Here is a 17,227-nt window from a genome sequence, read left to right as displayed (position 1 = left end):
TTGATGGGTGTCGGCTCTGTGGAAGTTCATCCCAGTGCACTTACGCCGCAGGTGCAGACCACGAGGGGAGTTTAAACAGAGAGACTTGGTGTGTTTGGTGTTTTCATAGGGTTAGGTGGGTTAATGCCAGACCAAGAGCAGCTGGGAGAGCTCGTCTTGAACTTTGGGTGGGTCAGCACGGGCAGGAAGTGTTGAGCCCAGGGTCTGGGCAGTGGCCGAGGGCTGGACAGAGCAGGCAGGCCCCAGGGAGCTGCCGTGGAGAGGACGTGGGGGCACCGGAGGAGCCCTGGGGGCAGAGCCTTGTGCCTTGTGAGATGCCCCCCGGGAAGTACGGAAGTACGGTCAGGGCGGTGGCTGCGTCATCATTATCGTGTCTCCTGTAGCTTAGTGTAAAAGCAGTGACACGTTGACTTCCTAATGGGATAAACTTGATTCCTAGTCCACCTAGTTGGTGTCTCAGTGCTTACACGTTTAAAGCTTGGATTGAAGCAAATGTAGTGTAAGTTTTCTAAAATTCCACTAAACTAAACTAAATTTTTTTTTTTCAAGATTTTATTTTGAGGGGTGCCTGGGGGGCTCATTGCATTAAACCTGCTGCCTTCGGCTCAGGTCATGGTCTCAGGGTCCTGGGGTCAGGCCCTGATCGGGCTCTCTGCTCGGTGGGGAGCCTGCTTCCTCTTCTCTCTCTGCCTGCCTCTCTTCCTACTTGTGATCTCTGTCAAATTTTATTTTGAAGTAATCTCAACAACCCACTGTGGGGCTTGGACTCACAGTCCTTGGATCAAGGGGCTCATGGTCCACCAAATGAGCCAGCCAGGTACCCCAAAATGAATGCTTAAATTGGGGTTATCACTGGCTCATTTTTTTTTTGTCTTTTTTTCTTTTTTTTCCTTACGTAGGCTCCGTGCCCAACATGGAGCCCAATGTGGGACTTGAACTCATGACCCCGAGGTCAAGACCTGAGCTGAGATCCTCAGGAGTCAGCCACTTAAGTGACTGAGCCACCCAGACACACCAGCCACGGGTTCATTTCTTAAAACTTGTTTAGATTTTTAAATGATTAAAGCTGAGAATATCAGTGAAGATTCTTAATGGCTGCTTTTAATTCAGCCAATTCAGAGAGGCCACCAGGACGGGTGTGTGGAACACTGCTGTGGTGGGTTCCTGTAAACACCAGACATGGGTTTTGTCTTCCCAGGTTTCATCGACATCTTCTCAGAGTCCAAGGAGGGGCTGGGTGTGCACGCGTCCCTGATCCTGCGTTTCCTGCACCGCAACCGGCTCTCCGGCACAGCCGTGCCCTGCCCCATGCTGGACCACTGCGCCAACGTGTGTGCCATGAGGGCCTCTGTTCTCAAGGAGTCCTTGGACCAGCTGCTCCAGAGGGAGAAGGGTGCGTGCATGCGTGCGCTGGGGGCTCCTGAACACGGTCTGTGAGTTGTAGGAGCCAGCACTCTTCCTGCCTTTGGCTCTGGAAACTAGCCTGCCTGCCTGTCCTCCTTCCCTCCCTTCCTCCTCCCTCCTTCCTTCCCGCCTTCCTTCTCTCCTTCCAATTCCTTCCTTCCTTCCCACAACTGGCTTCTCTTCATTCTCTCAGATGTGACTTAGGGAGGCCTTCCCTCAGTACCCACCTAATTAACGCCCCCATTCCCCACTGTGGTCACCATCACCTTTGTAGGTTTAATGGTCTAAATGGCACTACTTGAAGTTGTAAAATTATGATTTCTCTATGTGTCTGCCTTGTTCATGTCATTATCCTTAGCACTTGGAGCTGGGCCACATAGTAGGTACTCTGTGAGTCGTTGAGTCACTGAGGAAAGCCACTACATGCAGTGTGGACTCACTCAGAAGTCCGTGGAATATAGTTGAGTCCGGAAACAGACCCACGTGTATGTGGGAGTAGAGTACCAGAGAGAGTCCGCGTAACAAATGATGGAAAGGCAAATTAGTCAACAAGTGGGGTCAGGGCAACTGGCCAGCCATTTGGAGAGAAAAATAAAACCAGATTCTTATTAACCCATTCCATTCATGGAAACAAATTTCAGGTGGATTGGAAAGTCCCACTGTAAAGAGACTTGAAGTGTGGAAGAGAGTAGCCACACCCTGCCCAGCTCCTGGCACAGGGAACTCGCCAAGCAGGATGTGAGACTCAGAAACCATTGGATATGAAGAAGTTAGATTTTATGAAAGTTCTGTAGAACAGAAACTCAAAGCACAGTCAAAAGTCTAATGGTGTTCTAGGGAACAGAAATTTGTTTTCTAATGTGTGATGACAGACTGCATTCTTTGCTAACTCTGAGCTTGGGCACTTAATAACCCTCTGTGCCTTGGTTTCCTCATCTCTGGACTGAATTAGTACATCGAAGACGTCTAGAGACGTGCCCGGCTCACAGTACGCAGCACCTGTCACGAGCGTGTGTATGTGTCTTATAACCTACAAACCAGCGAGAAGGCTTGCAACCTGGCAGAAAGTAGATGAAGGTAGGACCGGGCCGCTCTCCAGAACACAAGTGGCCTACTAAGTCTCCCACATATTTAAAGAAATGCCCATTCAAACTGTAAGAAACCATTTTCTTCTCTTAGTGTGGCTTGCAAATATATCAGTGATTTAAGTATTTTCCCATAGAGCAACCCTCGGACACTTCTGCCTTATAAAGTTTCTTTGGAAGGAGATTTTAAGGAATATTTATTTTTCCAGGGCCAAACTATCAAGGGTATTTATGTTAGACCTTTTTTTTCGCCTTTGTGAAAGAGATGTCACGTGATAGCATCTGGTTTCCCTGCAGAGAGTCCTGGAGATCTAACCGGAAGCCCGGAGATGGATAAACTCAAGTCAGTAGCGAAGTGTTACGCTTACATAGAAACCTCGTCAAACCCTGCTGACATCGACAAGATGACAAATGGAGAAACGTCATCGTACTGGCAGTCGGATGGCAGTGCCCGCTCGCACTGGATCCGGTGGGTGCTAGCACAGGAGTTGTGCAGAGTGCGAGTGGCTCCTGCTTGCCCTCTCTTACCCTGACAGCATGCTCACAGATCACTCTGTGAATTTTAGAGTATTTTCTACTTAACTGCCTGGTTGTTTCTGTATTGTAAATGACTGTCTGTGGAGATGCTTTAAGAATCAAGCAAAAAGGGGGCGTCTGGGCGGCTCAGTGGGTTAGGCCTCTACCTTCAGCTCGGGTGGTGATCTCAGGGCCCTGGGATCGAGGCCCACATCAGGCTCTCTGCTCAGCAGGGAGCCTGCTTCCTCCTCTCTCTTTGTCTGCCTCTCTGCCTACTTGTGATCTCTGTAAATAAAATCTTAAAAAAAAAAAAGGCAAAAGGAATTGATAAAATCATGCTACCTGGTTCATGTATTCATAAACATGGATAATTTTTTTACTTGGCATTTTAAGGGAGAAATAGTATTTTTTTAAAAATTTTTATTTATTTATTTATTTTTTAAATAAACATATAATGTATTTTTATCCCCAGGGGTACAGGTCTGTGAATCGCCAGGTTTACACACTTCACAGTACTCACCATGGCACATACCCTTCCCAATGTCCATAACCCCACCCCTCTCTCCCGGCCCCCTTCCCCCAGCAACCCTCAGTTTGTTTTGTGAGATTAAGAGTCACTTATGGTTTGTCTCCCTCCCAATCCCATCTTGTTTCATTTCTTCTTCTCCTACCCCCTTAACCCCCCATGTTGCATCTCCACTTCTTCATATCAGGGAGATCATATGATAGTTGTCTTTCTCCCATTGACTTATTTCTTCGCTAAGCATGATACCCTCTAGTTCCATCCACGTTGTCGAAAAAGAAATTTCATTTCTTTTGATGGCTGCATAGTATTCCATTGTGTATATATACCACATCTTCTTTATCCATTCATCTGTTGATGGACATCTAGCTTCTTTCCATAGTTTGGCTATTGTGGACATTGCTGCTATAAACATTCGGGTGCATGTGTCCCTTTGGATCACTTTGTTAGTATCTTTAGGGTAAATACCCAGTAGTGCAATTGCTGGGTCATAGGGCAGTTCTATTTTCAACATTTTGAGGAACCTCCATGCTGTTTTCCAGAGTGGTTGCACCAGCTTGCATTCCCACCAACAGTGTAGGAGGGTTCCCCTTTCTCCACATCCTCGCCAGCATCTGTCATTTCCTGACTTGTTAATTTTAGCCATTCTGACTGGTATGAGGTGATAGCTCATTGAGGTTTTGATTTGTATTTCCCTGATGCCGAGTGATGTGGAGCACTTTTTCATGTGTCTGTTGGCCATCTGGATGTCTTCTTTGCAGAAATGTCTGTTCATGTCTTCTGCCCATTTCTTGATTGGATTATTTGTTCTTCGGGCGTTGAGTTTGCTAAGTTCTTTATGGATTTTGGACACTAGCCCTTTATCTGATATGTCGTTTGCAAGTATCTTCTCCCATTCTGTCAGTTGTCTTTGGTTTTGTTAACTGTTTCCTTTGCTGTGCAAAAGCTTTTGATCTTGATGAAATCCCAATAGTTCATTTTTGCCCTAAAAAATAGCATTTGACTGATATCTCATCATACTGATCTCAGATTTTTTTCACTAATTTCCCAGGAAGATTAATTACCACAGTGGGCAAGTACTTTTCTTGTGTCGGATGTGATTTTACTTCTTTTTTCTTTTTAAGATTTTATTCATTTATTTGACAGAGGGAGAGAGATCACAAGTAAGCAGAGAGGCAGGCAGAGAGAGGAAGGGAAGCAGGCTCCCTGCTGAGCAGAGAGCCCGCTGTGGGGCTCAATCCCAGGACCCTGAGATCAATACCTGATCACGACCAGAGGCTTAACCCACTGAGCCACCCAAGTGCCCCAGAAGTGATTTTACTTCTTAAGCTCCTTTCTGTGCATGAAGAAAATCTGTCTGCTTCTGTCTTGACCAGTTTGGCAGAGGAGGAGAGAGGGGATGGATGAGCAGGAACCCTGGGGTGGAGCCGGGGGCGGTGACCTGGTGTTTCTGGAAGTTCTGAAGCTGCCTTCTACAGTTTCTCCGGCCTCTTGAGAGGACGGGCTAATTTCAGTTCGTAGAGATAGAAATAATTGTCTTGTTCTCTCATGGAGAGTATCTGTGACCTTTTGCCATCTAATTTATAGAAACTCAGTATATTGAGTTCTTTGGATGAGGTTTAGGATTTGCTTCTTGGAGGTACAGCGATTTTTTTAGGGTGTTCCTACTATGCTTTCCTGCCTACTGATAGCTTAAAAGGAAATATAAGATTAACCTTGAACTGGAAGAAATTCGAGAGACAGAAAGGTTGGAAGGACTTTTCTAGTTGGCTGTTTTTAGGAGAGGTGGTCTTTGACGATATCAAATACAAGACCTTGGAGATGGGACTCGTGGATGCTGGCAGTTTCGATCTGTATAAACACTTGTCGTTTGTGCTCCCTGTGTTTTCCAGCTTAAAAATGAAGCCAGACGTTGTGCTTCGACACTTGTCCATAGCGGTGGCTGCCACTGACCAGAGCTACATGCCGCAGCAGGTGACAGTAGCCGTGGGGAGGAGTGCCAGTGATCTGCAGGACGTTCGCGACGTGCACATTCCCAGCAATGTCACCGGCTACGTGACGCTGCTGGAGAACGCCAACATCAGTCAGCTCTGTGAGTCTACCACGAGGCAGCCTGCCTGCTGATCGGGGGGCTGGGGGGCAAGGAAGGGGCCCTTGTCAACGGGAAGGCCTCTGCAGTGGGGAGACTCTCAGGTTTCGTTTGGAGCTTGGATTTGCTTCTCGTCGTGCACATGGAGTAGCCATTATGTCATCTGTGCGCTGTTGTAGAAAGTTATGGAAACCCTTCTAAATTAAAAATACTCGATTCTTGTTTCCTTACTGGAAAATTAGAAAAATATAGATAAACAGAAACTACTCAAATTCCCACTACCCAGGGTTTGTCACAGTGAATGTTAGTGTGGTCCTTCCAGATCTTTACTTGTTAGGGTGTGTGTGGGTACACATGTGTGCATGCGCACACACACACACATCTTCAAATGTAGGGTTGTGCATACGTATTCACAAAATGTAATTTATTTGTATACGTATTTACAGAATGGTGAAATTCTTTCCATGCCATTTTGTAAATTTTTTAGCACGTTGTCACATCGTGTGTTGTTACACACCGTTGTTTAGAGATGTAAGAACTTGCCTCAACTTTAAACAGCCCTTTATTCCTGGACATTTAGCTTGTTTCCATTTTTGTACTATTATAACCTTACTTCACACCTGGCATTTTGGAAATAATCACAATTCTGTGATTTCCTTCCAGGCTTTTTTCATGCAGGGAGCCGGGATGCTTCATGTTTTGTCTCATTTCTCCTAATGCTTTCCTGGGCCAAAGGAAGTATTCTTACTTTGCTCAGAGGAACTGAGGCCTGGGGAAGTAGAGTCTTTGTGTCTCGTCCCTAGGCAAAACAGTGGTTCAGCTTTTGGAGTAGATGCTTTCTGTCTCACACTGTGACGCTCCTTTCTCTCAGTTGTGTCCTTTTTAGCTTGTCACCTTCTCCTCTCCAACCCAAATAAGACATTGTGACAGCTCTCACAAGTGAGTCATGCCTGTGTTGTCATCTGTTTGGACTTGATTATTAAAAGTAAATTCTCACCACAGCTGTGTGATAGCGAGTCTTTAAATCGAAATTTCAGAACCTTAGCACAAATTCTAGAAATTTTCTTACCATGTATTGAATCAGGATTTAAAAAATGATCTTTGTGTTTAATTCTCAGGATGCATAAATTCCTATGAAACTTTGTGGTGGACAGGGTTAAGTCACCCCTAAGTTTACCTTCATTTCGTCAATGCTTTTCTGACAAGTCTATTGTATGCTAGCTGCATTGTACATGTTATTTATTTTCGGCATCAGAGTATATCTCAAAATTTTCTTTTCAAAATGTGAATTACTATTATGCTTTTAGTTGGGAGCCTAGCATTTGCGGAACTGAAGACGTTAATCCAATACTGAATTTGTTGTTTGCGCTTGACAGATGTCCAGATTAACATAAAACGTTGTCTTAGCGATGGATGTGACACTAGAATTCATGGTCTGAGGGCTGTTGGCTTTCAGAGAGTTAAGAAGTCTGGGGTCTCGGTGTCAGATGCTTCTGCAATCTGGTACTGGTCTCTGCTGACCTCTCTGGTGACGGCGTCCATGGAGACAAACCCTGCCTTTGTCCAGACGGTGCTGCACAACACGCAGTAAGTCACTCTCTCTGCTTTCCCGCCCATCCAGGGGCCCTCACTGTTCCCTCCCCCTGCAGAGCCCCGGGTGCCCTGGTGTTTCCTATCTGTGCTTTTGCCTCTAGCCTGGGGAGGGGGTCATGCGTGTTGTTCTGCTCCCCCCCTCCCCGCGGGGGCACAGTTGCTTACGTTCAGGGAGCACTTTGGAGCAGGAACAACCCCTTCAGAAGCTGGGCATTACTTACCTCCCCCTGTTGTGAAGCAGACATGTAAGACTTAGCCCTGTGTTGCAGATGAGGGCTGTGACACTCCTGGCAGCACACCGCTGGGCTGGGCGGGGATGTGCCAGCGTGAACCCTGGCCCTGGAACTCCAGAAACTCAAGGAAACCTTCTCTAAGATACTCAGAAAATTCATTTGTAAATGTAGATCACCTTCAAAAATAAAAATTAAAAAAGCAAAAGTAAATTAAAATTTTAAAATAACATTAAAAAATTAAAATTAAATTAAAATTTAAATTATTAAAAAAATTAAAAATTTAAAAATAAGAAGCCTGACGGCAGAAAGACCCAGTTGGAACAAACAAGGCAGGAAGCAGTGATGTACAGCTTTCAAAGCGAGGAAGTACCCGTACCGTGTTAAAGGTTGGTCACCGAGAGAGCGATTACCATAGTGGTCCTCTGGACGACTTCGAGAGTGAGGCTTTCAGCCAGAAGCTCTGCGGGCAGTACTACGTGGGAGGTCATGTTAGTCCTTACTCTGTCTTGCTTCCTGCTTAAAAACTTTTTTCAAAAATCAATGAGAAACTTAGAGAAATACCACAAGTACGACGCAAACAACTCTCATTTCCTTCCGAGCCTGTTGACGGTATTCTGCACACCTGGTGCCCTGTTGTCCCAGAGACTCAAGGCGTATTTCCTGTCCGCAAGAAGGTTCGCTGCAGCCAGCAGGGTCAGGAAGTTTTCAGTGATGCGCAGTGCTGCCTTCTGCTCCTTGGGTTCCGTTTGGGTCCTGTAAGCTGTCCCTGTAGCTGAAGGACCCAGGCCGTGCTTGGCGTTTGCCCCGTCTGCTTAGTCTCCTTCAGTATAGACCAGTTCCTCTGTCTTTCTTGACTGTCAGGACTTTGACAGTTTGACATCTGAAAGTTACAGGGTTAGTTATCTTCAGGAATATCGTTCGGTTTCGGTTCATCTGATGTTGCCTGATGATTCAGTGTAGGTTTGTGTCTTTGGCAGGAGTATCACGGAAGGGATGGTCTGTTCTCCTGCACCCCATCGGGGGCGCGGGACGTTAGCCTGTCCTCTTACTAGTGCGGCTCGTGTCAGCTTTGATCCCTTGAAGCAAGGGGCGTCTGCCAGAGTTTCCACCGTAGTGGGTTTTTTTGTTGTGGCGATTAGTAAGTGTCTCGTGAGGAGGTGCTTCGAGACTGTAAGCGCCCTCTGCATTCTCAGACTTTGTATTGGTGTGGACTCATGATGCCGCGTTAGTCACGGGCTTGTAACGTCACAGTGTTGATGTGTAGTTGGCTCGGATTTGGCCAGTAGAAACCCCTTTGGTCTGGCTCTGTGTCCTTTTGACATGTCCTTGGCAATGTGGTACACTTCCTCACTTTCTTCGAGAACAACAAGATACTGCGGGCCGCCTCGAACGCTCCCTGCCCCAGTCCTGGATCTGCTGTCTCAGGGAGCCACCGCCCCATTGGGCGGGGAATGGGAGCTCGACAGGAAACACACGGGCCCCTGGCTCCTCTCAGGCCTCCTGAGTAGACCACACGGGAAAGGGCACCTTTGTCTATAAGTAGTGTGCACGTGTGTGTGTACGTGACACACATTCACACCCGTGGTCATTTCTGTGTCTGTGGTGCTGAGACTTCTAGGCTTTGGCCTGACCCTCCCACCTCTAATCCTGCACGACAGCATTGGACAGTGTTGGCAGACAGTGGCAGTGCTCATTCTCAGTTTCCTCTCTTTGTGTTTGAGCCTCCCTTCTCGGATAATGACAAAACTGCTGCCCATCCTCCCTACTTACCCATGTAACCTGCCTCCATCTCCCCTGCCCTTGCCTGGACACCCTCCACCCCGACTCCCGCAGTCACTGTGGCCGTCCTTGGGCATGTGCCCTGCTTGTTGGGTCCCCTTACTGAGTGCCAGGTGCCTTGCTCAGTGCTCACCTTCCCTGCCAGGCTGTCCCTTTGTTCCCATGCCTTTCTCATGCCCCTCGGTGCCCTCCCCTCAGACACACATGAGTGCCTGCCTTGTACAGCCCTCCTTTATGGACTGAATTCTCAGGAAGGGATGGAAGAAGAGCTTTCTACCTTAATTTTGTAAAGATAGGCCGAGTTTGTTGAGCAATGGATATGTTTAAAGTTTATATTTCTAAACGGTTATAATTATTATTATTATTATTATTTTTAAAGATTTTATTTATTTACTTGACAGAGAGAGATTACAAGTAGATAGAGAGGCAGGCAGAGAGAGAGACAGGGAAGCAGGCTCCCTGCTGAGCAGAGAGCCCGATGTGGGACTCGATCCCAGGACCCTGAGATCATGACCTGAGCTGAAGGCAGCGGCTTAACCCACTGAGCCACCCAGGCGCCCCTAAACAGTTATAATTATTAATCTGCAGTTATGTCTTCACTTCTAATATTTAAATATCAAGGATCTAAAACTACTGTAAGTTTTTTTGAAGAAAATCAATGAGGAAAAATAAAAAGAATATTATGAAACAAAAGTGTTGTATCAGTAGAAATAAGTCTGGTAAATTGCTGTGTGCTCACGTGCGTTGGGCCTCCCGGAGCAGCTGCCTTTCCGTGCGGCTGCGCGGGTCCTGGCAGAGCAGGGAGGCGCGTGAGAGGGAGAGGGTGACACCACGTTGGCCTTGCCACGCCGTCTCCGTGTTGGGGTGAGAGGAGTACCGTTGAGGGGTTCTCGTGACTGGTACCTGGAGTGGACTGCCGGCTGTAGTGCCTTGACTTCCTTTTGCATGCCTTCGTGTTGTTTGTGGTGTGCTCACTCAGGAGAACTTTCAGGGGATTCGGAGAGATCAGCGTAAGAGCAGGTGAGAGAAGAGAAGCCCTGAAGCAGACATTAAGGTAGAGAGGCAGGAAACGCAGGGAGGGGCAGAAGTCCTGACTGGTGCTCCTGTTCAGGAGGGAAGAGAACCGATGGCCTGTCTTGAGGTGCCATGGATCTTAAGAGGGGACATGGACATGAGCTTCTTACTGGGCCAAACACTGCTCTGCCTCCAGGGTCACGTTTTCTAGGAACTCTGGGGTTTCTTTCTGTCAGGGATGTGTGTCTTCTGCCCACCCTGCATGAAATGAAGACGAGATCCCGAAGGCTGGACTAAGTCTCTGTGGAGGGAGGTGGACTCTTAAAAGAGAGAGTAAATGAAAAAGAAGGAAACTCCACGGACTGACTTGGCACTGTGACTCCTGGGGGAGGGCCTGGTTTGATGTCATGTCCCAGGCTCTCTGCGGGGACACTGTATTCATGAGGGACTGATCCCAGCAGGTGTCTGATGGTTTGGTGTTCATCGAGCAGTATTAAGTCAGGGTTTTGCCTGGTCGGTTCTGACTTTCTGTCTCACACTTGCAGGAAGGCACTGCAGCACATGCCTCCACTCTCCCTCTCACCAGGATCTACAGATTTCTCTACTTTCCTGTCTCCCAACGTTCTAGAAGAAGTGGACAGCTTCCTCATACGGATAACTAGGTAAAGTCAAGGTTGATGAGATGGGGCTTGTAGGGGGTAGAGGGTCTATATGCTTGTTAAGTCTTTAAAAACATTTTTCTAAATCTTCTACAGATCAGCACTAAACATGGCTCATGTTTAGTGACTGAAGAGAAGGTGAAACCATGGTTCAGCCCTCTGAGCTCCATTATGTAGCCACACCACCTGACCTTAGGGGGCGAGTGGGGGGGTCCTCTGATGCAGCCGGAACAGGTGTCTCAGAGACCCCAGTGCAGAAGCTGTCGGCTTCCTGGGAGCCCCAGCCCGTGGCCTCTCCGGGCACCCGTGTGCCTCTCTGCATAGGGACAAGCCGCGGTCTGTGGGCCTTGGTGAGGCTCCTTAGTCCGGCTTGCCAGATGTGCTGCTTGCTGTGGCGACAGCTCTGTTCTGTGTCCACCGCGCCCCGTGTCGGGGCACAGGCCCGGTCCCGAGACCCCAGGACAGTGTCAGGAGTTTCAGTGCGATGTGTTTAATGAGCGGCAGAAGAGTAGAGTCTGTCTGGCAGAGGTTGCTCCTGCCTGGGGGAGTGAGCCCTCGAGCCCCTGGCCCCCTGGCATTGTTAGCAGCAGGGCCTTACCATAGTGGCTCCTTCACTTGTGACATCTGTGTTTGCTTTATAAAGCTAGGCTGGTTGAAACTGATGCTATTAGCGTTGTTTACTAGTTATAGGTTAATAATGGCGCAGAGGGGAGGATTTAATGTCCTCGTCCTCTGGGTTGATTTCATTTTCCTGTAGGTTATCTTGAGGATTTGGAGTGAGTATTTGTGACCCAGGTAGAGAAAGCATCGGATAGGTGGATCTCACTGATGGTGGTCAGTTACGTGGGCGTGGGGCTGCCTGGATTTCCTCGCGTCTTTAAGAAGTGAGACGTTCTTCCTCTTTGCTTCCAGCTGCTGCTCGACTCCTGAGGTGGAGCTAACCCTTCTGGCCTTTGCACTGGCAAGAGGAAGTGTTGCCAAAGTGCTGAGCTCTTTGTGCACCATCAGCGAGCACCTGGACACGCAGTACGATGCCTCGTCCCTCATCGCCTCCATGGCGTCCGTCAGGCAGAGCCTGCTGCTTAAATACGGTAAATGAGCGGGCGCGACAGACAGGCGCTGACACCGTCGCAAACCTGGCATCTTCTCACCTCCTCGGGCGGTTCGCACCAACCCCGTGATTCCGGGCCGAACATATCCTCTCCTCCAGGGGCCAGCAGGGAGAAGGGGGCTGTGGGCTCCTTGACGGCATTATCAGAAGAGGGCCTGAGTGTCCCCTAGGCTGTACTTCCAGGATTTGCTGGGCAGACCACGTGGGCTCTGTGGTCAGCCGGTCACCAGCCATCCTCAATGAGGTGCAGGTGCGTCTCTGCACAGCAGGAGGCTGGGAAGTTGGAGTCCCTCCTTTCTGGTTGGGGTGGGGGGGACCTGACCCAGACACGGCACTAAGATCCTGGTGTGAGACTGCTCCCTGTGCGGGCTGTGTGCCCAACCCCGCTTTCCTGCCTGGGCCCGGCCACCGTCCCCTTTGCACTTTCCTGCTGACTCAGGATGGGCCCCCAACCCTCGTCAGCTGGTATGTGAGCAACAACTCTCGTGCCATCCTGGCCTCTTGCGCCGACGTGTCTGTCCAGAGTACAGTACTGGGTCCTGTCTCCTTCTGCCCCCCTCCTCATAGGGGCAGACTGTGCTATTTCTGCCACGATATTGGTACCTTTGCCTAATACAACTTAATGATTCATTTTATGTTTAGTATTTAAGGTCAGGTAATTGACGTCTTATAAATCTAGTTTGCCCCCTATATTTGAAAATGTCACTTTTTGGTGGGGTAGGGAGCTCATAACAGGCACGGCTGGATGGGAGGGATCTGTGGTGTTTGGAAGATACCCTCCAGGAAAGTTATCAGTTCAGATGAGCAGCTGTTTGGGCAGGAATACTGGAGAGGGGAGGGACCAGGACGGAATGTTTGTACAGGCAGTGTTGTGGATTGGGTTATAGGTTAATGGGTATTCATTATAGTATCAGTAACATGAAGGAAGAAGGAAAAGCTTTCAAGTTGTTGTAGCAAATGGTACTTTCTAAAAATCTTGAAACTTTCAAAATTTATCTGCAGGTATATTAAAGAAACAAGACCTAAGACCTAAGATACTACATATATTTGAATGCAATTGTAAAACAACAACAACAACAACAAAAAAAAAACCAAAAACGCAGCTGTAATAAAATTAGCTATTGGCTCCAGAACAGGGTTTTGGGGCTCCCTCTCCCAGACATGTTGAATGTGTAGTATCAGTCTGTCTTATAGTGTGTTTTGTTTCTGAGGAGTGGTTAGTCTGGAGTCCTCCGCTTGGACTCATGTAGGGACATAAAACTGCTTGGTCTCATCAGGAGAGCAGAGAAGGATGGTGTCTGCTTCTCTGTTTCAGCTGGAAGCTGGTGCGTTTCCCTTCGGCCATGCTGCCCACCTGCTCTCTAGTCCCACGGACGTGCCTGATAGTTTTATTTTTCACGCTGCGCCACCTTAAGGCTCTCATTCTCTCTTCACTTTGACCAGGTAAACCTCTTCAGCTGATCCTTCAGGCCTGCGATGTCAAAGGGAAAGAAGAGAAGTCAGGCCCAGAAAACCTCCTGGTGGAGCCGTGGACCAGAGATGGTGAGTGGTCGGTCCATGTGCGTGCGGGGAGTGGGGAGGCCGTGGCATGCGGGGCCGTGGGCTGCACAGCAGGTCGGCCCGCATGGCTGTGGCTCTTGAATCATCTGCCCACTCTCCTTATCGCGGCCTTGTCCTCCACTGGGTGTCGGTCACCCCTAACGACTGCTGAGTGCTGGAGAGCTCTAGGTTCTGGAAAGCAAGGACTCTTCCTTTTGGAAGATAAAAAGTTATTGCTTTTATATTCAGATCATCTTTCCGTGGTGTTACCCTAAAGCATTAAGAAACGCAGCAGATCCGAGGCGGGATACTGCTGGAAAGGAGGGTATTTCTCTACGGGACGCCTCTGGATCAGGCGTGTCTGAAGGAACCTCCCTGCTCGCGGGCTGTCGGCATGGTAGCTGCCGAGGTGCTGTCCTGTGCAGTAGTGGGCCCTTTCCCTCATCGGGGGTCTGTCTCTTTCTCCTCCATCTTGCTGGCCGGCCAGTTCGTCTCCTGCACGCGCCGCCTTGCGCTCGCTGCCCTGCTTAGGACGTTGCCGATGCAGCCCAGGAAGGGGAGTCTTCTGGCCGTTACCGAGCATTGGCCGGGCTTGCCCGGCCTTGGATTTGCTTTCTCCTTGGCCTTCCTCACAGCGGTGCAGGCCACATATGTTCTCCGTGGTCACCTCTTCTCTGTTGTGTCCCCTGCATTCGTGCTTCTCCCCGAGGCACCTCCTCTGCCTGCGTACCTCGCCTGCCGTGGACTGTCACGCAGGTCACTCTTGCTGTGGTCCTCTCCACGCAGTGAAGCCTCCGTGGGGACGTTCCCTTCCCCGTGTCCCTCCCCTGTCCAACTGAGGACCGCTAAGGGCCATGCAGGCCACGCACTGCCCACCATGGCACAGGGCACACGGGGAGCTCTCTGCATGGGGAGGCTTCACGTTCCCCAAGTGCCGGGAGGTGCCCATTCTGGAGAGGCCACCAGCTGCCGAGGGAGCCCGCACTTGGCCCTCCGGAGTGCCGGCGGTCCTGTCCACTGCTTGCCAGGGATGCTGGTGCTGCCTGGAGACTGACGGCGTGCATTTGTCCAGTTCTGCAGCTCTGCGATAGGTTATTCTCTTCGCTGTCATTTTGAGAGAGTAAACTGGGGGGAATCGTACCCAAACAGACGGAGTGTGAGGGCATCCCAGGAGCCGCTGCATGTTTTTTACCAAGGACGGGAAGAGCCAGTTCTGTGCTTACCTTTCAGGCTTTGTGGGTTTATTTTCGCCTTTAGAGAACCTTTCGGGTGTGTGTTGGTGGCAGGGCTGCTGAAAGAGAGTCTGGTTCTCTTGAGGCCGTTGTGGTTTAGCTGCTGCGAGCTGCGGGCTGGCGGCCACCCACGTATGCACACGTGGTCCCTGCCGAGCGGCCGGGTCCTGCCGCAGCTGCTCTGCCGTGAGTTTCTTGTGCATTTTGTGTTCTTGGTTTCGGTGACATGTTCTGCATGTTGCTGTGTGGAGGTTCCAGTTCAGACAGTTCTGCTGACAGAGTTTGGTGCGTCAGACGCGGGCGTGGTCTTCCGGGCTCGCACGGACGGGCAGGTTGCAGGCGTTCCTGTCTCCAGGACAGCAGCGTGGGCATGTGTGTGAGTTCTGTCACCTGCAGGGGCGCGGAAGAGAAAGGCAGCCTGGGTCTAGCAGCAGACCTCTTTGTGAGTTACTGAAGGATAATTAACAACAACAAAAGAGGTAAACCATGACTTTCATACAAATGAAAGACGAACAGTTACACTTTTATTTATGTCGTTGATTCGTGAGGGCCCAGTAAGGTGTTACGAATAGTTCACGGGAGAATTCATAAGATACATACAGACCAACAAGAATGCCAGCAGGAGTCCACAGAGAGACATAAAACTGACCAACACTCGAGTGTGGTTCATGGAGCCATGAGATCGCTCACAAGCAGTGAGCGCTGGAGGTAGCCCACAGAGTGTGCCCACGGAACACCCATTTCAGAGTCTCGCACAGGCTTTCCTGACACTGTTCCAGAAGCCTCATCATCCCTCTGTCATGCTCCAGGCCTGTGTCCTCTGTCAGCAGTCGGGCATCAGGCACGGTTTTAGGAATGGCACAAAAAGATAACTGGTTGTCCGGTCTTATGTCTGTTCAAATTTAAGTCACAGTCTTTATCAACTGTGTTCTTGATCGTTAGAGCAGGGCTGCTGGTGTGGTCGAGGAGACTGTCCCTAGCCATGGTCTGTTACCTGGGCCTTGGCAGTGAGCTCGCACCTATGCAGAGGGGATATCTCTTTTTGCTTTTATGAAAATACCAGGCAGACTAGTTCCCTGCCACCACATGCAAAAGATCTGGTGTGCTTGGTTGGTCTTAGTTCTTCGGGTTATGACACATGGGTCGGCTGTCCTCACCTCAGTGTCTCCTTTTGCAGGGTTTCTTACAGAGACTGGGAAGACCAGAGCAAGTACCATTTTTTCTACGGGAACTGAATCTGCATTCCAAGTTACACAGATCAGAATTATGGTAATTCTCATACTCACTTCTTTAAGCAACGTTACTGCTATTTTTAAAGACAGGGTTCCATTTCAGAGTCTGTGTTCCTGGTTTGCATTGCACGTGTGGTGACCGTTCTGTGCCAGGCCTGTAGCAGAGTGCTGGGACACAGAGATGAGGAGATCGTTGTCCGGGGACGTGTGACTAGAAGGCACTGCTTCTTAGGAAGCAGCTCTTTTGTTTTCCCGACTTAATGAACTCAAAATATCATTTTGCTGGTTTGAATTTGCTTCAAGCTCTATGAATTTAACTGTATTACTTGGAAACACAGCTGCCCCAGGACTTTTGTACCTTCCGTGTTTTTAGGTTCGACGTGGTGGCATTGGTGCCCAGTGTGGGTTGGTGTTTGCCTATAACTCCTCTTCTGATAAATTCCATGCAGAAGAACACTTCAAGCGGTTTGAAAAGTATGACAAATGGAAGCTTCAGGAATTCAGGCAATTTGTAAAAAGCAGGTAAGGAACAGAATCAAAATCTTTATAGTTAATAAGGCTATATGCATTTTCTTATGGCAAAATATGCTCACGTCTCTATAGACAGGTGCCCCTTGCCTATCCCCAGTGGCCATGAGCAATCACTGATTCCTGGCAACACCCATGAATATGTGTTTTAAGATCTGCCCCAAGCTCCCTCCTCCTAAGCATGCTTTCACTGGAGGTATTTTAAGCACCTACTCTGCATGGGGCCTGATGCTCGCCACAGAAGAGATGCAGGGAACAAGTGGGTACAGTCGCTGCTCTGTGGCGCTCACTGTCTACTCAGACCAGCAATGTCACAGAGTGGTCAGCACTGGGCAAGGGTCGGGGCTCGGGGAGGAAAGACCCTGGAGGGAGTGTTGTTTGGGTTAAGAGCTAAGGAGGGTGTTCAGTTAAAGGGGAGATCCTGAGTCTGAGCCCTCGTAGGTGAGCTGTGGCAGGCTCGGGGGCACGCAGGTGCCTGAAGTCACCGCGAGGGGGAGAGTGCTGGGACGTGGAACTAGAGGTCCGGCAAGTGGCCCGCTCACTAAAGGTCTTTGTGTCTCTGGCTCAGGGCGAGAACTATATCCTTTAAGCAAGGTTGGGTGGCCAGTGTAGTGTTGAGGAGCGTAGAGGAGGAGAACATGGCAGCCAGATGTGTGTTTTACAGGTGCTGGTCTGGATCATGCTATGTGC

The 17,227-nt window shown here is 49.3% G+C and overlaps 1 protein-coding gene across 2 annotated transcripts in view; it reads left to right on the top strand.

The window, feature by feature from the left end:
• The window catches only part of ZZEF1 (zinc finger ZZ-type and EF-hand domain containing 1), a 97,401-nt gene that overhangs the window by 15,974 nt on the left and 64,200 nt on the right, over positions 1–17,227 (top strand). For both annotated transcript variants that reach the window (XM_082707754.1, XM_082707753.1), the window contains exons 3-11: positions 1,199–1,393; positions 2,787–2,958; positions 5,421–5,620; positions 6,994–7,204; positions 10,782–10,898; positions 11,808–11,986; positions 13,450–13,548; positions 15,955–16,046; positions 16,383–16,531. In XM_082707754.1, coding sequence (XP_082563880.1) covers positions 1,199–1,393; positions 2,787–2,958; positions 5,421–5,620; positions 6,994–7,204; positions 10,782–10,898; positions 11,808–11,986; positions 13,450–13,548; positions 15,955–16,046; positions 16,383–16,531 — 1,414 coding nt within the window. The remainder of the gene's footprint in view (positions 1–1,198; positions 1,394–2,786; positions 2,959–5,420; positions 5,621–6,993; positions 7,205–10,781; positions 10,899–11,807; positions 11,987–13,449; positions 13,549–15,954; positions 16,047–16,382; positions 16,532–17,227) is intronic.

The sequence above is a fragment of the Mustela nivalis genome, assembly GCF_964662115.1.
Source record: "Mustela nivalis genome assembly, chromosome: 17".
NCBI lineage: Eukaryota > Metazoa > Chordata > Mammalia > Carnivora > Mustelidae > Mustela > Mustela nivalis.
Note: the sequence above shows the minus strand (reverse complement) of the source record. Positions and strands in the feature narration are given on the sequence as shown.